The sequence below is a fragment of the Mustela nivalis genome, assembly GCF_964662115.1.
Source record: "Mustela nivalis genome assembly, chromosome: 1".
Lineage (NCBI taxonomy): Eukaryota > Metazoa > Chordata > Mammalia > Carnivora > Mustelidae > Mustela > Mustela nivalis.
The window spans coordinates 82,795,080-82,819,401 of record NC_139020.1 but is presented as its reverse complement, the minus strand read 5'-3'; the positions used below and the strand labels follow the sequence as shown (position 1 = coordinate 82,819,401).

Genomic DNA, 24,322 nt, shown 5'->3' with positions numbered 1-24,322 from the left:
AATCCACATTGAAACTCAAGTCTCACAACCACAAAATATGGCTTGAAGGATTTTAATAACGTATTTACTAAACTTAATCGTACTGACTGGTTTTCATAGGTCAAATATTTGGCATCCTGATCCATTACATGCATGTGCTAAGGGTGTTTGTGTGTGGTGTGTGTGTGTGTGTGTGTGTGTGTGTGTGTGTGCATGTGCACGCATGTGTATTTAAAAGGAAACAAAAATTTCAGGGTACATTATTTCCTCAACTACATGTAATGTATGCTGATATCTTTTATTATATTTTAGATTTTAAAAATTATATTTCAGTAGTGACCCATCAAATTGATTTAACAAACCATCAGTGGATTGCTATCTACAGTGTGAAAAATTGCTGCAAGGGTGCCTGGGTGGCTCAGTGGGTTAAGCCTCTGTCTTCAGCTCAGGTCATGATCTCAAGGTTTTAGGATTGAGCCCTGCATTGGGCTCTGAGCTCAGCAGGGAACCTGCTTCCCCCTTTCTCTCTGCCTGCCTGTCTGCCTACTTGTGATCTCTATCTGTGCCAAATAAATAAATAAAATCTTTTTAAAAAATTGCTGCAGGGAAACAAAGCTTTTGGGGTAGGGAAACTTGAATGGGATGTTTAAGGATGTTGTAGGAGTAAGAAAGGAGAATGATGAAAAATATTTAGGAAGGTATTCAAATTGGTCTGATAATAAAGACCAGGACTATGGTTTTAGAAAAGAAAAGAAAAAGATTAAAAGCAATGTGCTGAAGTTATCTAGGATTTTCTCCTCTTTCCTCTTTCGAAAGGAATAACCAAGAGATGGGGAAACACATAGTGGAATAGATAAATTCCTATGTGTTCTATGTAGATGGTGCCATCAGCACAATATAGCTTTGTGGTTGCCTAGCTGGGATGTCCAGAAGTAAGGGAAAAAAGCACTCTTGTTTGCTCTGCACCATTCGTATTCTGGGTCCATTATTAATTCATTCTTATTCACTCATTTGTAAATGTATTGTATGTTTTCTGTATGTGTCAGAAATGATGCAGAACACGAATGATATAATGGTGAAAACACTAGACATGGTCCCTGTTCTATGGTTTTACAATCTAGGAGACAATAGATATTAAACAAATAATTACAAGTTGATGGATGCTATTATAGGGGAAACACAGAGGGACCTAATCCAGGGCTGATGGGCATGGAAATTCTTCTTTTTACAAGTCTATGATCTTGTAGGGACAACAGCCTTACAGTAAAGATACTTTAAGATTTTGTTAATTAGGAGTGCCTGGGTGGCTCAGTGGATTAAAGCCTCTGCCTTCGGCTCAGGTCATGGTCTCGGGTCCTGGGATCAAGCCCTGCATCAGGCTCTCTACTCAGCAGGGAGTCTGTTTCCTCCTCTCTCTGCCTGCCTCTTGGCCTACTTGTGATCTCTCTCTGCCATATAAATAAATAAAATTTTAAGAAAGAAAGATTTTGTTAATTAAACCGCTTAATAGCATATTAGCAAACCGGGCAACAGAGATACATGTGAGGTGTTGTGGGTCCTGTAGTTATGCAGCAACCAAAGCCAAAGGTCAAGTTTTCATAAAAAAGAAAAAAATTATAACATTAATAAATTTGCTGACTTGGGGTTATAATTTATATAACCTCAACAAACTCTAAATTATGAATACCTGTAGGTTTAATTGGATAGCTTTAGCTCATTCCATCAATAATTACCTGTGGGTAATAAAATGATGATATGTGAGGTGAATGTGTGACCAACAACACACATTTCCCACCAGAAAGCCAGCCTGATTCAGTATTTACAACAAATAGCAATCACCCTGAGGTCTTATTTAAGTTAATAAATGATTATCAAAAATAATACAGTCATAAACAGGCTCTTAATTAATGGTCTTACTAATTACTCTTCTTTCTATGGGCACACAGGAAGCTTTACTGAGTGTGTATATGTATGTGCACAGCATGCACAGGACTGGCCCTGCATACAGTCTCCAGTAGAACAGAGTTGCGGCTTACCCTCCCTTCACACTGACTGTCTACCACAAAACCCTGTTGAACATTCAGAATAAATGTAATGTTCCAAGGGGGAATAACTGATCAACTGCTATGACACCACTATCACTTAACTTACGGTCATTTCAAGTAGCTGAGATGATTTACATCAGCACCTAAGTCAGCTACAGCTATAATGAAATGCCGAACTGCTCCCTCAAAGTATACCAATTTTTCAATCAAGTCTGACAGCTTTCAAGGACACAGCCCCGCCCCAAAGCCAACCAGGAAAAATCTCTAGAATTCCAGGCAAATGGGTATAGGTTGTTAAGGCTGGGAGCCACTGTTTTCTCTCTGTCCTGGACAAATATGAAAGGGAAGCTTACCCCACACGTCTGTGTGCTTTGAGGGGAGACTTTAATTCCCATCTCTGGAATTCCTCAATCATGATAAGGAAAAATAAGCATCAAAGCTGATTGGCCATTTCCAGGGGCTTTTAGCTTCTCCCTGCTTCTGGGTAACAAGGAAAGAATAGGGGAGGAAGGAGGAGGCAGAAGCCCACATATCTGCCATTAATCTTCACAAATCTTCCTGAGAGCAGAGAGCTGGGAAAAATACATGCTGGCACTAGTGAAAAGTTGAATACAGAGTTGTGGGTCAATTAGCAAGGAAAAAACTTCTGGAGTTCACTTTTTATATTAAAATCAATAATGAGATACCAACATAACCAAATTTAATAGATAAAAGTGATAAGGAGAACAAAGGCAAGAGAAATGTAGATAAAATTAAATTTCCTTACAACTTGCAGCCTATTGACAAATACCTAAGATATGCAGAGTATAATATTCCTCAGGGAACTCCTGGCTGCCTTAATAATGTTGGTATTTTGCCAGAGACTAAAAGCAACTTGTGTTTGAGAACAGCCAGACCTCCAGGATCCTGTAAGTCTTCTTTAGCATATGGAAATCCATGTAGAGACTTTCTTTATCTCTACCCTCTCCCCACAACCTAAATGTATATAATCAAAAGCTCCTCAAGATCACAGTGCAACTCTTTCTGCTCACCGGCCCTGTTCCCATTTGCTTTAATAAAAACACATTTTTGCACCGACAATGTCTCAAGAATTCTTTTGTTGACCATTGGCTCAGTGGCCCCATGTTAAAAGAGATGAAAGTCACAGAGAAAGTGTGTCCTAAGAGAATTAAGTTACATGAGATTATTGAATAACCAAAAGGAATCTAAAATGTACCAAGACCACTGGTTCTCATCCCCAGCTCCTCATTTGAGTCACATGAAGTCAGCTTTTAAGAAATACTAATTTTCATCCCCAGTGATTCAGATTCAATTTGTCTAGGGTGGAGGTTATGCCAAAGCTTATTTCATTTTTTATTAACTCCCAGGTGCTTCTAAGGGCATCCAGGATGAAGAACCACTGATCTAATGTCATTACCACACTAATCTCTGTAAAGGAAAACCTTTCTAGTTACACAGCCAAAAACTTTTTAATTATTATTGTTTACATATTGCTAGTGGTGATAAGGGGGGTGGGAACTGAACTGATTTAGTCTTAGTTATTCATATTAATAAGAGTAGACATGATAAGTATAAATTAAATCTGAAGATAACTCAGAAACTTCATTTAATCAAAGGGCTGAAACTGTCCTTCAAGTGATAACATGGCAAATTCTTAGAATCATGGAGACAGAATGAATCTGAAAGTGTCTAGTCCAAACAACCACAGGGCTGGAAAGAGAAGGAGCTGACATGGAAGGCACGGTGCTATTGTGCACATCCTATTTAATGCTCTCACTAAGACTGTCAAGTCAGTGTTACTATCTTCATTTTTATTTTTATTTATTTTTTTAAAAGATTTTTATTTATTTATTTGACAGAGATCGCAGTAGGCAGAGAGGCAGGCAGAGAGAGAGAGGAGGAGGAGGAAGCAGGGTCCCTGCTGAGCAGAGAGCCTGATGTGGGGCTCCATCCCAGGATCCTGGGATCATGACCTGAGCAGAAGGCAGAGGCCCAACCTACTGAGCCACCCAGGCACCCCACTATCTTCATTTTTAGAGATGAGGAAGCTGGGTTCAGGGGGATTAAATAATTTTTCCAGACTCACAAAGCTAGGATAAAATCAGAAAGAGGAATCACATCCAAGATTTCCCATTTTTAGGAATGCTTTCAATAGCACTTCAGATGGATGGTTATTTCACTCTTGGGAACCCCTAGTATCTGTCATCTCACTCTTTAACTCGGAAGTCCATTCTGTTGGGCAGGCAGCATTTTTATAAAAGTCATTCTTTTTCTGAGTCACAGAGCAGTCTCTCTATAAGTGCTGCTCACTGATTCTTGTTATGCTCTCTAGAGCAAGAAAGGCAATTTAGCCCCCTTTTTAATAGGAAAATTCCTTCAAATGTTTGAGGAAAGCCATTATGTTTCCTCTGAGATTTCTTTTCTCCAAGTACACATACTCAGCTCTTTGTAATAGTTTCACATTATTCCAGAATCCCCATAATTTTAATTAACCTCTTCTGATGCTTTTGGGAAGGTCTATATGGTTTTTATTTTATTTCATTTTATTTTACAAAGACAGAGAGAGAGAGCACATGAGTAGGGGAGAGCAAGGGAGAAGGAGAGAGAGAATATTAAGCAGGCCCCATGCCCAGAGTGGAGCCCGAGGAGGGGCTTGATCTCACAGATCCTGAGTTCAAGACCTGAGCCAAAATCAAGAGTTGGATGCTTAACTGACAGAGCCACCCAGGTGCCCCTGTATGTGCTTTTTAAACGTGATGACCAGAGCCACTGGTGACACCCACATGGGCTTTGCACTGGGACTTAGCTAGAGGTTGAGAGCACTGGTGGCATCCAAATTCTCACCCTCGCTGTTCTGAGCTAAATATCCTTAGATAAGTGCTGACAGCTCTCTGAGCCTCTTTCCCTGTCGATAAAATGGAAATAGTACCTATGTAAAAGGCTGTAATCAGAATTCTATGAGGAAACATCTGTAAGCATTCACGAATATTGAGGATATTGCAAATGCTCAGTAAATGATAGTTCATTTTCATTTTTTCTTTTATCTTGACAATGCATGGCTATTGATCAGTCTTATGTTGTAGTAATATTTTTAGAAGCCATATAAAATCATGGTCTCATGTTGGCAACAGATAAGACCTCAAAGCATCTATTCACAAACTGAAATCAGAATATATCCCTCACATGCACTAATTGCACAATCTTTTAAAACTCTAAATGAAAAATTCACTTGTATCCCTGTTAAAGTTCATCTCTTTCTTGCCTTTTTTTTTTTTCAGCACGATTTTGTTCCATTCTGTAATGTTATTTAAAATATCCATTCTATCGGTCTTACTTTTGTTACTTTGTCCTTTTTGAAAATTTTATGACTGCCTTCCATACACGTCATTGATTAAAAGCCAAAAACAGGGCAGGATTGTCAAGTTTTAAGCCTCAGACATAGCACCACATCTCCATGCATCATATTATTCTGCTAATCAGTATATTGTGTTTCATAGCTCAACTAGGCATACATCTATCTACTGTATCAAATAAGCCATATTCCTGGGTTCTGATTACAACAATATCATAAGAAACTGTGGAGTTTACTTATTTATTTTTGTCTTGCCAGGTATTTTTTTTTCTTGCAAGCTTTTTTAACCTCAAACAAAATAATTTCTTGTATTTTTTACTTACTTTTCAAGTAAATATTTTCCATCATTAACTTGTTCTAAAGGATTCTGCAATCTTTTCATTTCTTCCTGTGAAAAAGAAAAGAAGTATAAATTGACCCCATGTACTTGTGGGTAATAATATTTGAGTACAAATGTTTGCAAATTGAGATAACACACTGCTAAGAGTTCTGGACTTTGCAATGGATAAGTGCTTAAACATACAATAAAATTTGATCCTTGATCAAATTAGAATACAAAACTGCCAAATTGTGTGATTTTTTTTATGCCACTAAAGATAATACTTCCTGTTATTTTCCCAGAGTAGGGATGTGTTTATATGGATCCACTCACGCTCTTCCTAAATCTACTCTGTCAACAGTGTTATGTTTGCTGGTTGCTGGGTGAAGGGCTCTAATGAGTGTGTGCCAGGTTTGGCCATTCAGCAATCATCCCCTCCTGTCTCTTGGTAACTGTAGGTAAACTTGTCCCTGAGTCACAGTGTGCAGAAATGCATGACACACACACACACACACACACACACACACACACACACACACATCCCTTCTCTGCATTTTAGGCACCCATAGTCTCTGTAATCCCATTCTTCAGGCCATAGTGATTAGTTCAGGGCTATGACAGAAGCACTACTTGCCTCTTCACAAAAACTATTAACGTGCCAAGAGGAAGCCCCAATTACACACATTTGTCCCTACAAGACCATCAGGATGAGTCTCAACATGCTTCTCAGCTACCAGAACTCTAAGTCTCCTAGGTCATCCCCCATTACTCATTTTCTTTAACTTTTTACTGCATTGTGCATCCTAGAATTTGACCCTGTCACCCACCTCTCTCCAATCCCTCCAAGCTTTCCACTGAGCCTTTTGGAATTCATAGTCTGTCATCAGCAAAATCCTCTATCCTCTCTTTGAACATTCTCTTTAACTTATTCTGACTGTACTCTGCCTCAATGCTCTGGGAAGAGCTAAGTTTTTGTTAAAGCAAGAAGAGCAAAGAACCATTTAGAAAAGAGTTTTAGGATATAGGGGACTTGCTGATGACACATTTGGCTGAGTCCCTGAACACACCATCTCTCCTGCAGTCTGCTTAAGAGGCGGTCATTTCTATCCCACATGTTATACCCAGCACAGTCTAAAGGAGGTATGGGACCCCTTCTTCCCCTCACTGATTCATCCAAATCAACCTCACTCCTATGAAATCTTAGCTCCTCTGGAAGTATGCCAGGAGTTTATCCTAAGCGTCTGTCCTCTTCCCTGTCAATCCTCACCCCTTAGGAAGTCTTATCCAGTCCTATGGCTTTAAATTTATATTTGCACCTGACCTCTCCTCTGAAATCCTCCCTTCTACACTAATTTCTTACTTGACAACTCCAGATGCATGTCCAATGGGCATCTCAAGTTCAAAACCAAAGTCTTGATTTCCTTGCCTTCACCCTCCCGCCCCAAACTCCTTCTTCACCACTTTTTCCTCATTTTAGCAAATGGCATCACTATTCACCTAGATATGCAGAGATAAAACCTAGGAATCATAGTTTGGCTATTGTGGACATTGCTGCTATAAACATTCGGGTGCATGTGCCCCTTTGGATCACTACATTTGTATCTTTAGGGTAAATACCCAATAGTGCAATTGCTGGGTCGTAGGGCAGTTCTATTTTCAACATTCTGAGGAACCTCCATGCTGTTTTCCAGAGTGGCTGCACCAGCTTGCATTCCCACCAACAGTGTAGGAGGGTTCCCCTTTCTCCACATCCTCGCCAGAAAAACAATCTGAGGGTTTTGAAGGGGTGGGGGGTGGGAGGTTGGGGTACTAGGTGGTGGGTATTATAAAGGGCACGAATTGCATGGAGCACTGGGTGTGGTGAAAAATAATGAATACTGTTATGCTGAAAATAAAAAATAAATTAAAAATAAATAAATAAATAAATATTCCCAGAAAAAAAAAAAAAAAAAACCTAGGAATCAGGCTTTACGCCTTTGTTTCTCTCACAACACACAATCAACTAATCTTGTTGATTCAATTTCAAAATATATCCAGAACCGACCTCTGCTTCTCAGTGTGGTCTAAGTGAACTCTGAGTCTCTTATCTCTGTTTCCCATATTAGCCAACTTCAGTCAATTCTCCTTACATCAGCCAGCATCACCTTTTAGTTCCTAGCCTTTTACTTTTTAGTGCATGAAATGCACATACCATAAACATACTTTTTTTTTTAAGATTTTATTTATTTATTTGACAGACAGAGATCACAAGTAGGCAGAGAGGCAGGCAGAGAGAGAGAGAGAGGAGGAAGCAGGCTCCCTGCGGAGCAGAGATCCCGATGCGGGGCTCGATCCCAGGACCCTGGGATCACAACCTGAGCCAAAGGCAGAGGCTTTAACCCACTGAGCCACCCAGGTGCCCCCATAAACATACTTTTGACAAATGCATACACTGGCAGAACCACCACCCAAAAATGAAATAAAGAACATTTCTTTCTCTAGAAAGTTTCTTTCCAATTCTTCTAATTCCCCTCTCCTGTTCTGATTTCAATCATCATAGATTAATTTGGCTTATTCTAGAACTTCATATAAAATTATCTATTCTTTTGTGTCTGGCTTAATTCACTAAACAGTATATTTTGTAATTTGTTGCTCAACCAATATTTATGGTTTAAACTGCACTTTGGTACCTAGAGAAGAATTTCTATTTTTTTTTTTTCCCCCTCTGAATTCTAAAGTATAAGGATTTTGAAGTGTGAAGAACCCTGGAACAAATGCAAATATTTGCTATGGTAAGAGCTACTAGCTGGAAGAAAAAGATAACATAGCAGAAAGGATGAAAGCCAAGGAAAACAGCTAAGAAACCAATGCTCTAGTGATGCTGTGAACATCTTGGTCAAACTAGAGCTGGAAACCAACATACTGATAGACTTGTCAGCTTTACAAGCCAATAGATTCTCTCATTTGCTTAAGGCACTTTTGCTTAAGATTTCTATTATCTTTCAGTTGAAAGAATCCAAACTCAGAAATGACAGTATGAGCCATAACCTAGGGCTACTATATACAAAACCCTAACTTAGATGAGGCATGGAACTATAAAAGTTCAGAACCGGGCAGTTCTTGTTTATTTTGTTTTGTTTTGTCAGTGTCTTAAAACATGTGTTATTCAGAAGAATAATGGATAAAGCAGGTCATGGTATTCAGTTCCTTTTTATTAAATACTCCTGCTTTTATATCCAATACTGGTATAACAAACCTCACATGAAGAATAATTCTGCATCTTCTGCAAAACTGCTTTATAAGACACTGTATGTTTTGTTACAGTTTCTCTCGTATAAAAGAATAAAATTTTAGGATTTACTAGGAGGTGATATTTTCCCCTTCTGATACAATATTTCACTTGTCTTCATCAACAATAACAATTTATAAGTCTTACAGAGGTTGTTTATTTTGCCTTGAAGATTAAGCTAAATTAAATACTCCATTGTCAGAATGTTTTCCATGCTGTTAGTACAATTATACCCTGTTCCTTCACTATATGGTGTGTGAAATTCTTTATTTTTACTTTAACTCTTTTACATATGTGCTTTTCACAGTAAGTGGAAGCCAGCAGGATAGCAGCAGAGTACATATATGACAAATGGGTAAGAAAGAGAAATATGTCGGGCTCTCTGCTCAGCGGGGAACCTGCTTCCTCCTCTCTCTCTGCCTGCCTTTCTGCCTACTTGTGATCTCTGCCTATCAAATAAATAAATAATAAAAAAATACTTTAAAAAAAGAAAGAGAAATATGATTGATAGGTAGGTAAGTAGGTAAACAGAACATCTTTTTCACTTCTATACGTGGCTTTTTATTTTCAAGGTAAAACTAACTCTTCAGTACTATATACACTGGTTTCTTACTCCAAGAACAAGTCTCCATATTTATCCTCTATTTTCCCTCAAAATTCCAACTCTCCCATCTAATCCTTCATCATTTCCCATCCCACATCCAGTGACATAGCAATAGATGAAGCAGCTGCTATACAGAAAGGAAACAGACTGAGTAAGAATCCATGAAATCCTGAAAACCAAAGGAGGATTTTTAGGTCATAAACTTGTTCTTTTTTTACCCCCTGGATTATGATTAGGAAAGAGACTGAGCTGTTAGTAGTCCCAGGACTTTCTTCTCTAAGATGTGCCTGTGGCCTGCTTTCTTCTTTTCTTTTTCCCTGGGGATTTGGGGAGCAGGAAATAAAGGGCTTTTGCACTCTATGCCAGCCACTCTCCTTTCCGTGGTTCTTTCATTGCAGAGAGCTTGCTGTGTGGGGAGGGCTTTGATGCAGCACTTTATTCAATCTGACTATCCACGTTCTAGGAAATCGTATTAAACATAAGGTCAATGACTAACAAGAGCTTTCTGAACAGCTGTTCTGCTGACAATTTGGAGGATTGATTTCATCATTTGGTTATTTAAGCTAACTATACAAAAACACTTCAATTCAATTGGCCTGGAATTTCCAAACCATGTCCTCATTTTCTTGGAAATGGATAAGGAAGGTGCTTGCTCAACAGATCTTCACTTGGAGTTTAACTTTTTGAAAGTTTTGTTTCAATTTACCATTAAAAATATATACAAATTGGTCTTTCCCATCACTGGTTTCTCCCACTAGTCCTTTTTGTCTCTGATTTCAAATCTGGAAACGTCATTTCCCTACTAGAAACCAACAGTAGCTCCCCACTGCTTTGAGGACAGAATCCAAATTCCGCAGTCAAGGTCTGGAGCAACAGGGCCCAGCAGTCTCTCCCCACTCCACCTCATATGCCCTGCCCCACACACTTCGTCCCTAAGTCTGGTCATATGAAACTTCACATAATCCTGGAACTCACATCCTCTCTTACTGAACATTCCATAGCAGTGTGCCCCCAATTATTCTACTTGCCCACTCCCACTCTTCCTTCAGGAAGCCCCCAACATTATTCTTTCCCATAGAAGCTTTTGGAACTCGACAGGAAGGTCGGATACCATACCTTGCTTCCTTAGCAAACTATGGTGATCCCTATTTTAACATTACCTCTCTACCTGATGCACCCTGCCACCACTAAGACCTCTGAAGTTAGGGATGGTGACTTGCTCATGATAAGATGCTTATTCCCCAATAAGGCATTTAGGAGTGCTTAATAAATATCTGTTGAATAAATGAATAATAAATGAATTGAATGTATTGTTCTAACTGAAGTGAAAAGAAATCTTAGTAGCTTAATGCCCCTAAAAATCCCAAGAAATTTTATGTCTTCTGCTGACTCTTCTCTACCTCTCCCAATAAGCTTTTTTTTTTTTAATCATTCAGTAACTTTCTTTTTTATTTAGCATTATATTTTTCTAGCTTTACTGAGGTATAATTGACAATTTAAAATTATATATGTTTAAGGTGTACTATGTGATGATTTGATATATGCAAACATTGGGAAATAATTATCATAATCAAGCTAATTAACATATCCATCACGTTACAGTTAGCCTTCCCTCCTCCCTCCCACCCTTCCTTCCTTCCTTTTTTCCCTTCCCTTTTCTTTATTTCTTTCTTTTTTTTGATTTTATTTTATTTTGGGTTTTGGTGGGGTAAAAACACTTAGGATCTACCCTCTTAGCATATTTCAAGTTACACTACAGTTTTATTAACTGTACACTGCTATTCATTGGATGTCTAAAGCTTACTTATCTTGCATAACTGAAACTTTGTTCTGCTTGATCAACATCTCCCTATTCATACTCTTGACGCATCCCCACTCTCCTCTGAGTTCTGGGAGGTTCAAAATTTTGGGCTATATGAACCTGGCCCCTTTGTCCTGTGGCCTTGGATAGGATTTGAGCAGTGGGAGGCACTGCATAAAATCAGAAGTTAGCAGAAGAGAGAAGCTGGACTACTTACTCTCTTTTCTCCAGTCTCTTATGAAAGCACAGACTGGTGTTACTAGAGGCTACAGCACGCATGGGGTGGCCTCTCCCACAAGGTGGTTCTTGTCCATAACTGCTTCCATTTCTTGACTGTTCAAGGCCTTTCTTTTGTTTTCTTCCTTTCCCTTCCTTATTATTGCCCTTTCTAGCTATTGACAGACCCAGATGCATCACCATCCCTTGCAATTTTCCGTACTCTGCCCATATCCATGTAGCCACTCCATTAACTCTTTCAATCACTCTTTTAAATGAGTCATATGTCGTCTTACTGGACTCTGGCTGATATGTCTCAAGGATCTTAATTTTGCTTTTGCTTGAATTATTCAAGCATAACCAAGACATATAGTATTCCATATCTTTACTCTTATTTTCCCAAATAAAACTTGTGTTACAGGAGGCTGTGAAATGCAAGCTGTACAGTTAGGGGGCATAATTGATTGATTATTTGCCAAAGCCTATGCTTCGCAATATCATAAGAGTTGTTTTGAAGTAACTTGGATGTAAACTGCTAGACTAAATGGCAGATGCTAGATTTTGTTCTTTTGTATCTGGCTGTCCCTCCTACCTTACTCCTGCTGGTTTTTCTCCTGTCACAGACAGAATATAGCTAAAAGGTTAGGTCAGCTCATCTTTGTGGCTCCTTGGTCAGTCCCTTAATCTACCCAATAATAAAATATTGCTCTTTTATTATTTTTTCTGTCCTTGCCACTTCTACTGTCTCAACAAGCAGGATATGTCCTTTGAACAAGTTTAAAATAAGAAATTCATTCAAAATTATTTTTTCTCTAAAGTGCACTTATATTTTTTCCTTTTTTATTTTATTTTATTTTATTTTTTAAGTTTCTTATAAACATATTATGTATTTTTATCCCCAGGGGTACAGGTCTGTGAATCACCAGGTTTACACACTTCAAAACACTCACCATATAAAGTGCACTTATATTTAAACACCAAACTTTAACCTTTCTGACTTATATCTTTGGCCATTTTATTCCCAGAGTATCCCAGAGAATTTAAAGTAACTTAAAACATGGAAACAATCTGCAATTTACTTCATTGTGTAGCTATGGGTGACAAGGCCTGTGCCACTTATATACATCATTTTTTGTGTGTTGGAAACAATTTCATGTTAACCTAAAGGTAACTATTTAACAAAAGTTAAGAGTCAAAATTACTTTTGACTATTCTATCATTCAATTAAATATCACCAATCTTCCTTACTGTCCCTCTACATTGGCCTTTTTTAAATGGAAATGTAATAAAGGTACTAAAAAAGGGGCTACTAATGTTTGCATAATATGGAAAAGTAGAAGACACAAAATCTATACTAATTTTAGCTCTGCATCATTAAACATGAAATATTGATTATTGCTCTTTACAACAGAATTTATGAAGCTAGCTAGGCTGCTGTGTCCACATAAAGTGATTCTGATGCTTTGCCCTCAGATCTCAGTGGCTGTAAATGATGCTCCTTGGTGACAGCTGGGAGGCTGGCATTCTGATCCACAGCCTTAAGAGATACATTTCCCAGATTAGACCAGGAATGACCCAGCTGCACAACCCAACTTCAGAAAATTAAATTGGAGGGAGTCCAACCTCTGTTGAAATAACTGTGTGAATTACAATGTTTCCATGGGCCTTGTTATAATGTAAATGTACTTTACAATTTACTGTCATTTCCCTTCTGCTCCTGCTGTGAATATGGGCATTAATAGTCATCTCATATATTTAAAGGCAAAATGGCATCAAAAATAAAAATGCAAGATTCATGTTTCTCCCTTGGAAAGCAGAGACTAAACTCCTTTCTTTTTTGCTTTTGCCATTTTTTTAAAAATAGCATACTTTTTGTTTATGTATTATGCATTAATGGTTTTTATGGCTGAGAGACCTGTAAATTTCACACAGGAAGTTATCTTACAGCTGAACATGAATTTCTTTGGGAGGAAAAAGTGGCTAATGGGACATCAACAGCTCAATTAAAGGATTCATTCAGGTAAGTTATGGGCATATGAGGTAGTAGACTTAAAAAGAGATTTGCTGGTTTCTAGTACTTTAAGGACATTTTGAATGTCCAACAAGATGCAGAGGGGCTGTGATTTTATAGTGACAATCACTAAGTGAGGTAGTTCCAGGCCTCACTATGCCAGTTCTCAGTGGCATTTTTATTTGCTACCTCATACATAGTAAAACTTACAAACTTACCTACATAAGATATGATGATGTGAATTGTTGTGATAGTTCATTTTTTATTCTTATTTGACCAATCAGGCTATGTTCATAGGCTTTAGGACATAAAAACACCCTTGACTGCGAAATTCTGAGAGTGCCAAATACCTGAACTCACTTGAACAGATGCCAAAGATAAACATATTAAGTAAAAACCCAGTTATGGCTGTATATGTCATTAGTCACCTTGGATCTGAGCTGATTTCAGACTTTGAGATTCTCATGGAGTAGAAGTGAGGAAGGATACTCATCTGGAAGAGTATACCTACCACCATACCATCCACATCAGCCCCTTGCCCTGATGTGAATAATTACCTACAACTTCATGCAGATGCACCAGACGGCCCCAGTGGATCTAGGATTGTCAGACAGGTATTTATACCACTTAGGCTTAAACGTCTCCTTTCTCCTTTCCGTAAGATTATGCATGGTCTCAAGAGCTTTTGCTAGTTTTAGATCACAGACATTCTAAAATTATAATTATAAAATAAAATGCTCAGGGGTGCCTGGGTGGCTCAATGTGTTAAAGCCTTTGCCTTAGGCTTGGGTCATGATCCTGGAATCCTGGGATCAAGCCCTGCATAGGGCTCTCTGCTCAGCGGGAAACCTGTTTCTCCCTCTCTCTCTGCCTGCCTCTCTGTCTACTTGTGACCTCTCTCTGTCAAATAAATAAATAAAATCTTTAAAATAAAATAAAATACTCAGCTCATTACAAAAAGTCTAACCACTCCTACTCAATCTAGGATGTGAAAAATTAAAACACTATTAGCAATAATTTTAAAGTAATCACTCTACTCAAAGTTAATTCAGCTTAACAGCTAGACAACCATGAAAACTCAACTGAGACTGAAATACTAAGTACAATCACTGGGGTATAGATATTTTTACATCTTATATATTTCTATATTCTGGGGGAAAAGTCCTAGATACCATGTGTTAAGTGAAAAATTCACATGCACGCAAGCATAAATGTATACATGCCATCAGATAAACAGCTGTTAGAATGCAGACAATAGCAAAGATGGATTAGTGAATCCATACACCAACTCCAGATTTCCTGTCCCAAAGGACAAGAACAAAGCACAGGTAATCAGAACACCATGTAACACCCAAATCATTTATATCTGATTCTAAAATGTATTTCATTATAGTGTAGCAAATGCTGTTCAGATTAGATTTTTTCCTAGTCCAAGTGGAAAATGAATTTGCAGTTCTTATTTTTTACCAAGTGATATTATGGGGAAACAACCCAAATTCATGCTGGGAAGAGCTCTCCTAACATGCTGTGCAGTATCACAGACTTGTCCTCTTTTTGTTCCTTCCACTAACACCCATGGTTGGGACCATAGGGTTCTCATCAGAACCATTACATTGGGTTACCTAATTGTTTTTCTTTAGGTACGTTTCCAATAATTTAATTCTCCTACTCATAAACTCTAAACAAAAATAATATCCAGGAGTAAAAATATTCTTAATCCCACAACTGCAGTACTGTTCCTTCTATACCTTCTGAAATCCCTTAAAGTTCACTTCAAATGCAATTTTATAAATGTTAATATTTCCTTCCATATTTAATGTCATGTAATTTTTTGAACTACTGTTATCACTACTAACATTTATTGAATTTTACTAGGTTCCAGCCTCTTTGTATAAATTGTCTTTTAAAAATTATGACTGAAGCCCCATAAAAATAGGAAAAGATACAATTATTATTCCCATTACTTGGATAAGAAAACAGACTCAGAAAGATTACAGAACTTGACCAAGGTCTTATAGGAAACATGGCATGTCAACCTAAGCAGTCTGATTCCAGAATCTAAACTCTATCCTCTCCACTCTTTTCCCATGAATGACATAGAACATGCAACAATGTGAGCAGTGGCAGTAATTCACCAATGAGGCCTATAAACAAGAAGTTGTAGTGTTCTGCAAAATATTCAGATTTCTTATCTGAACCAGACTTGTCATCTACTTGCTGTGTCATCTTAGATAACACTCTTTCTAGGTCTCAGTTTCAACATTTGTAAAATGATAACGACAATGCCTACTCCACAGTGTTATGTGAGGATCAACTAAAATAACTGATTTAAAAGCATTCTGGATGGGACTGGAAGAGATTATTATGCTGAGTGAAATAAGTCAAGCAGAGAGAGTCAATTATCATATGGTTTCACTTATTTGTGGAGCATAACAAATAGCATGGAGGACATGGGGAGTTAGAGAGGAGAAGGGAGTTGGGGGAAATTGGAAGGGGAGGTGAACCATGAGAGACTATGGACTCTGAAAAACAATCTGAGGGTTTTGAAGGGGTGGGGGGTGGGAGGTTGGGGTACTAGGTGGTGGGTATTATAAAGGGCACGAATTGCATGGAGCACTGGGTGTGGTGAAAAATAATGAATACTGTTATGCTGAAAATAAAAAATAAATTAAAAAAAAAATAAATAAAAGCATTCTTTGTACAATAAAGTACTGGCCACCCATAAGGAGATTCTCTAAGTGCCTGTCTTACTAAGGACAGCAATCAAGTCTCACTTGTTATTCCTGTGGCACCTACCTCTGCGCCATTCTTGCTGTGTGATCTTGGGCTAGGAAAGCCCTTTGAGCCCCAGTTTCAAAAACTTTTTTTTCTTTTTTTTAAAGATTTGTTGTGGTTGTTGTTGTTTTATTTCTTTTCAGCACAATAGGATTTATTGTTTATGCACCACACCCAGTGCTCCGTGCAATATGTGCATAATACCTACCACCTGGCTCCCCCAACCTCCCACCCCTTGCCCCTGCAAAACCCTCAGGTTGTTTTTCAGAGTCCATAGTCTCTCATGGTTCATCTCCCCTTCCAATTTCCCTCAACTCTCTTCTCAGTTTCATTATCTTTAAGATGGAGACACTAATTATACAAAATTCCAAGAATTGCCGTGCTACTTGATTAAAAATTCACGTAAAGCATTCAGTTGTGCACTGGGGACATAGTAGATGCTCAATAATGTTATTTTCATTATTATTAAATTTTTATTATATCTCTCTAGCCCATTCAAAACATGGATGTACATCTAAACAACTTCTCCTGTCTCAGTCTAAACTCATTTCCAGTAGTCACTTAGTTCTGTCAATTCCATTTTCTAATTGTCTCCAGAGCATACCCTCCCTCTTTGCAATGTCCTTAGTTAAGGATTTATTGCCTGCCAGAGTGAACAACCTAAAATGCCAACTTCATCATTAGTTCAGTCACTTGCTTGAAATCCTTCTTGCTTCCCTTCACTTAGCTGATGGAGCCTAAGTCTCCAGGTGGGACCTCATAGGATGGTTCTGTGTAACCTGCCCCATCTGTCCCTCCCGTTCCTTTCCTAAGAGACCCACCCCCACTACACTTAATCCTCTTGGAACATCAACATATCATTAAAACCCTGAGTTAAAATCAGGTGCTCAAAAACTTGAAATGATTTGGTCCATGTGTTGAAATAAAACAATGATAAAGAGAAGTTTTTTGAAAAAGAAACACATGAGTAATAATACATTATGGTATACCTGTCATCATTAAATAATAAACACAGCATTACTTCAATTATCAGGACAGTGGTCTCTCAGATACATTGGAACACGTCTCCACACCCAGATAATTGGTTTTCTGCAACCCAAACACCTCTCACACAGCCCCTAAACTCACCTGTTTTACCTGAAATTCTTCACTTAGAGACTTCTTTAGAAAGCAATTATTAAACAAGCCTAATTTTGCTTCATGACTTGTAGCAAATAATTCATTAAAGACGAGATTATAAAATGATGTGAAAGAGGTGACACAGACTAGGTGTGGAAGGAGGAAATAGAAAACTAAAAAGTAAATCCTAATCTATATTTTCATTGAACACATAAAGGAAGATCCTTAACTGCCTGGAATGTTGCTTTCTCTTGAAAACTTTCTGGAAGTTCCCCCCTTTTGAAGTAAATTTTGCTTCTCTGAAATATTACAGCTGTATATGTCATGCTGAGAACAGCCCTTAAGTTGACCATATAAGTTGTATTTTATTTTCCTCAATATAGCTTAGGAGTTTTGGGGTAGAATTCTTTTTTCATTAAGCTTAAGTGACTTATCAAACTTACACACCCTATTTCTGGACTTCACAAATGCGGGTGTGCCAGCAATAGGCTAGGGGTATGTGAAGCTTTAGATCAGGGCAAATATACTGAAGATGTTAGTTTTACTCCACGAATAGCAAATGCATGGTTGTAAAATGGAGTTCAAAGTTTTCACTACTTTTAAAGTGAAAACAGGAGTTGTCAAACAGTTTTAGGTTTGCATATTGCTATTCTTTCCCATATGCCTCCAATAATAATACTTGTGCAATTCTCTGCCTTCAAAACTTCTAGGTGGAGAATTGATAAGCACTACTCTGGTCAGGATGGAAAGTTAATATCAGGTATTTTTAAAGTTAAGATTGCTGAGAAATATGTAATGGTATTATTTCTAACAACACTCCATGAAGCAAAAAACATTTTGTAGTTATAAGGGTAACATTTTTTTTTTTCAATGACATAGGACTTTATTTCTACTTCCTTTATGGAACTCAGTGGTTGTGGAGGGAGAAGGTAGAATCCATGTATATCTGTCCATATAATAGCAAATAAAGTAGACACTACTATACTTAGGGAAGGGAAAACTCATTCTTTTTTTAATTGTTTTTTCTTTTAATTCAATAATAGTTAATATAGAGTATTATATTAGTTTCAGGTGTACAAAATAGTGATTTGACAATTGTATACATCATTACTCAGTTCTCATCATGGTAAATTCACTCTTAATCCCTTTCACCTATTTCACCCATCCCCCCCACGCACTTCCCCTCTGATGTGCTTTATTTTAAACAAGTACTCTCAGTTAAAGTTTTTTTTTTTTTTCAACGAGAACATTATTTACTTGAAGTATACTTCAGAATACATGGTTCTAAAAGATATATATAAAACTTTCCATCCAAGAAAAACAGAGTACACATGTTCTTTAAGTACACACAGAAGAATCCCCCAGTTAAATCACATAAAGAGACATATCAAATATTACAAATTTAAGAAGACTGAAATCACACCACATATATTTTCCAAATACAATCATACAAAACCAGGAATACTCACTTCTATATCTGATCGCATACCAGACTCAGTGGCTGCTGAGCTTTCTGAGCTTGGATTATGATCTCACAGGCACATCAAGCATGACACATTTTAGCATCCAGCATAATTCTGAGCAGACAGCAAGAAGTTGGGTGTTAAGAGGGATATTCAGTAAAATTCACTAATGGAAGAAAGAGACACTTAGGAGGTTGAATGGAGGAGCGCCTGGGTGGCTCAGTCAGTTAAGAGCCTGCCTTTGGTTTAGGTCATGGTTTCAGGGTCCTGGGATCAAGGACTGCATCAGGCTCGCTGCTCAGCGAGAAGTCTGCTTCTCCCTCTCACTCTGCCCCTCCCCTCTGCTCATGCTTGTGCTCTCTCTCTTTCTCTCTCATGCTCTATCTCAAATAAATAAATAAAATCTTTTAAAAAAAAAAAGGTTGAATGGAATCTACAACAGAATAAATAGACTTGAGAGCAGAACTTGAGAGAGAACAAGAAAAAAAAAAAGCACTGCAAGTCAGCAAACTTTCCTCTCATCATTATTCATTGTTCCATTCATTCCTTAACAAAAATATAGTCACATATGTTAGGTACTGTGCTAGGCATGAGGATATAATGAGGACATGGGAGAAGACAAGCAGGCACAGCTCTGTCCTCCTGCAGCTTGAAAAGTTGAATACAAGCAAAGAAGGAAAGATGATGGGTTTTTGGTTTTGTTTTTAAGATTTTATTTATTTATTTGAGAGAGCGAGAGCAGGGAGGGACAAAGGGGGAGCGAGAAAGAATCTGAAGCAGACTGCATTTAGTGTGGAGCCCAACATGGGGCTTGATCTTTTGACTGGGAGACCATGACCTGAGCCAAAACCAAGAATCAGACACTTAACTGACTCAGCCACCCAGGTGCCCCAAAGAATTAACAATGATCCCTCACTTAAAAAAAAAAAAAAATGGTTTAAACATTTTGCCATTCAGGAAAGAAGGCAGATTAGTCAAATAAGCCTGACTCGTGTGTGTGTGTGTGTGTGTGTGTGTGTGTGGCAACAGAGTTTGAAAGATAATATTCTAGAGAGGGCCAAAAAAAGATTTGTCAACCTGTGTGCTTCTGGTGGGACAATTGTTAGAATTTTCAGAATGGTATGCCTGTGTACAGAATGTAAAAATGGTAATGGCAATGCCATGAGAGTTGAAATGCAAAATTCTGGAGTATGAATTAGAGGCTTATTCAGTAAGAATGGTATTTATCGAGGAAGATGACACAAAGCAGGCAGACAGATGAGAACAAAAGAAAGTGTGTCCACATCTGCTTTGTCAAGCGATGAGCCATGACATCATTACAAATAAGAATGCCCATTTACACCCTGCATATTATAATCTACTAAAGATCAAATATTACATGTGTTTGGTAGTATCAAAAGCAGATCATGCAGAAGAATAAGTCTTTCTCCTATAGATTTATCTATTCTAAACCAAGGGTTAATTTTCATGAATAGAGAAACCCATACAGAAGGGAAAATATTAGGTTTACATAAACAGAGCATCATTTTTCTACACCAACAAGAAATTCCCATTGAGTTGACTTAATTCTGCCTATATGTGAAATTCCCCATTAGATTTGTATCATTAGATTTCATGATTTTAGTGATTGCCCAAATTGCTTCATAACAAGTAACTGAACAATCTTGGTAAGAAGTACTTTACTCTAAATCAAGGCATGTTAAAATTGATATTGTTCCTCAGACAGACATGGCAGAATATTCAGAAAGAACACTGAAGTGCCAAAGAGGAAATTAAACCTCAGTTGAGCTCTCTGCTATTAAAACAACTATTGTATCTTTAGACATGTGATCTCTATGTACTCAAGACACAGTGTCACAACTATTATCAAAAAACCAAGTGGAGATATATAAGGGGGAAATAGCTGGTTTTCCATAGGTAGATGATGAGGAGAGGGAGAAAGGGGAGAATAACAAATGATTGGGAAAAAAACATAGAATGGTATTCTCTACTACTCAGGATTGCTAAATTCATGAGGGCTACTAACTCCCCTGTGCTCAGTTCATTGAAGTTCCCGTCCCCAGTCTGGTGACTAGACTACTAGACTACTCTTGTCTTTTCTCACTATTCACATCAAATTGCCATAGCAACTACACTTAGCCTTATATTCAACATGAAATTGTCACTCTCTATATCTGTAAAATCTTCAAATTGGGATTTCATCCTGAATTCTCCAATGACTGTGTTCTTAAACTCTGTTCTTAACACCTGTTCTGCAACATCCAAGTTCCCCCCTATATTGATTGGAAAGCTCTTCTGAAAATGCATTCCTTCTTTGATAAAACATTTACACCATAATCACTGGATAAATGTTTCTCCTTTGCTATGTGGAAATCTTGAAGAATGCTCTTTGAATAATGCTACGGGAAATATCTTCAAGATAATCTTCGAGAAAATAATCTTTGAGAGAAGCCTGGTGCATACCATAGGCTCCATTCAGCTGGCATTTATTTAGAGTCCACTCTGAACCTGGCCATTTTCTGCCACTAGGAACTGTTAAGTGCTAAGGTGGGGAGACAGCCATCAGATCCACAATGCCACATTTAAAGGCCATTGTAATATATCCCAGCATTTACCCAGATGAAAGTTAAGCGAGAAGACCAAATGCATTCTGGGACATTGCCTTAAAGAAAAGAATCCTGATATTTCATCCTACCAGGAGCCCACACAGAAAATAATAAAGATGCTCACTTTATGTAAGAGGTCTTGAAAATATCAATATAAGTGGTTATAAGCCTTAATAGACCTTGGAATCCAATTAGCAACAATTTTGTGGTGGCTTAATAATTTATGATAATGGCAAATTCATTAGATTATAATTCCCCACAGCCAAACCTATGGATTTCCTGGTATCTTTAAAAATATGTATTCTCAAGGTGAAGCATGGTGTTGTCTATGTTCATTGCTACCAAAATACTCTAATTTTAACAATTCAGAATACATTCCATTACTTAAACCTGGATCATTTGGAGATTTTCCCTGTTAATGCAAAGACATAAACCTAAGAGCATTGCACCAGTTCATTAAGCCTCCCAATTTCAGCAGCTGTCTAGTATTAGCTGAAAGCAATCTACTGTGTGTGCTGAAATGGCCCCTATTCACCTTTTCCTCTGCTCCACAAACAAAAGCAGATCTAGAGAAAGTATACATACATGTGTGTACACAACAGAGAACACTTGCACAAAAAATGCGTAGTTTGGTGAATTATTATAAGGTAAGTTCCTATAACCATTTCCTAAATCAAGAAATAAAACTTCACCGAACATGTCAGAAGCCCCCTCACATATGCCGTCCTGATTATAACTCTCTCCCTTCCTCCCTCCAGAACTAACCACTACTATTACAACTTATATAGTAATTACTCCATTATACTTCACTGTAGTATTCTCACCCAAAGGTGCATTCTTTTCTTTTCTTTTTTTTTTTTTTTAAGATTTTATTTATTTATTTGAGGGAGAATGAGTGAGAGAGAGCATGAGAGAGGAGAAGGTCGGAGGGAGAAGCCGACTCCCCAAGGAGCTGGGAGCTGGATGCGGGACTCGATCCTGGAAGTCTGGGATCATGACCTGAGCCGAAGGCAGTCGCCCAACCAACGGAGCCACCCAGGCGCCCCCAAATGTGCATTCTTAACTACGACCTTGCCAATTCTTTAAAACAAATTTACTTATTTATTTATTTATTTATTTATTGGACAGAAAGATGGAGAGAGAAAAAGAGCTCACGAGCACTGAGGAAGGGCTGAGGGAGAAGCAAACTCCTTGCTGAGCAGGGAGTTCAATGGGAGATTCGATCCTAGGACCCTGGGATCATGACCTTAGCTAAAGGCAGACACTTAGCCAAATGAGTTACTCAGGCACCCCAGCCTTGCCCATATTTAAACTTCTTTTCTGAAATAATTATAGATTCACAAAAGTTGTGAAAAATGCACAGTGTGGTCCCACTCACTCATCACTCCTCGTCTCCCAATATTAGCAATTTGCATAACTACCGTACACTATGAGCTCCATGGAATTGCCACTGACGCATTTCACAGAGCTTATTGAAATTTCATCAATTATATATTCACTTGTTTGTGTGTGTGCATGTTTATAGTGCTATGTAATTTTATCACATGTGTCCCTTTGTGTAACCATCACCACAATCAAGACACAGAACTGTTACAATACTATAAGACTCCCCTATGTTACCTCTTTAATAGCCACAACCATCTCTTCCTCTCCCAAATCCCAAAGCTTTTTTAACAAAAATTGTTAAATTTTAACAAAATTATTAAGCTATTTTCCAGAGTGACTATACCATTTTACATTCCCACCTGCAGTACATGAGTTAGCCTGTTTCTCTGCACCCTTACTACTATTTTGTGTTTCCCATTTTTCACAATTTTGATAAATTAAATTTCTTTTAATTTACATATTCCCCCTCCATCTTCTTCTTTTCCTTAAAATATGTTTGTTGAAAAACCCAGACAAGTTAAACTAAAGAGTTTCCCAGCATGAATTTTACTGATTTATATGCTCATGGTGAAGTTCATATTCAAGTTCTCTAGCTGGATCCAAAATCTTGATCATATTTTACTTTGACTCCTTTGGCATGGCCTTAGGCAGAGGCATGTTCTTTCATCAGGAGACTCATAATGGTCTGGTGGTCTCTTTTTTTTTTTTTTTTTTAAGATTTTATTTATTTATTTGACAGAGAGAAATCACAAGTAGGTAGAGAGGCAGGCAGAGAGAGAGAGGAGGAAGCAGGCTCCCTGCCAAGCAGAGAGCCCGATGCGGGACTCGATCCCAGGACCCCGAGATCATGACCCGAGCCGAAGGCAGCGGCTTAACCACTGAGCCACCCAGGCGCCCCTCTGGTGGTCTCTTTATCTCTGACGATAGAACCACTGGAGTTCCGTGCTTACATTCATTAATGGGGGGGGTTGCAAAATGGTTATGTGCTAATTATACAATTTTATTGCATTTATTATATACATGCAATAATTTATATAATATATATAAATAATTTTGTAAAGAAAATGTATTTACTATCGGCTTACCCACTAGTATATTCATCTAAAAGAGGCGGGATAAATCTTGATTATTTTCTCTGAGCAGTTTACTAGATCTGTTTACATGACAACATCTCAGCCATGTCACAAAGGTAGTCAAGTTTCTTTTAACATCACTAAAGTATTTATGAATATTAACAGATTTGATTTTTTCTTGTTATTAAATATTAAGTATTTCTAATTATGATTTTTCTTATTATTAAAACTCTACCCCATTTTGGGGCAGCGAGAGCCTCTTCAAGTTGACTCCTGACTCCTTTTGATATAATCCCAGTAGGCTC

At 37.9% G+C, this 24,322-nt stretch overlaps 1 protein-coding gene across 2 annotated transcripts in view; it reads right to left on the bottom strand.

Annotated features, from left to right (window-relative positions):
* Positions 1–24,322, bottom strand: part of IQCJ (IQ motif containing J) — a 250,274-nt gene that overhangs the window by 51,186 nt on the left and 174,766 nt on the right. The window contains exons 1-2 of one of the 2 annotated variants that reach the window (XM_082687496.1): positions 18,959–18,993; positions 5,700–5,764 (exon numbers count right to left, since the gene is read on the bottom strand). In XM_082687496.1, coding sequence (XP_082543622.1) covers positions 5,700–5,764; positions 18,959–18,976 — 83 coding nt within the window. In that variant the 5' untranslated portion in view covers positions 18,977–18,993. Of the gene's footprint in view, positions 1–5,699; positions 5,765–18,958; positions 18,994–24,322 lie in introns of those variants that run through there. The other variant, XM_082687497.1, reaches the window with a different exon arrangement.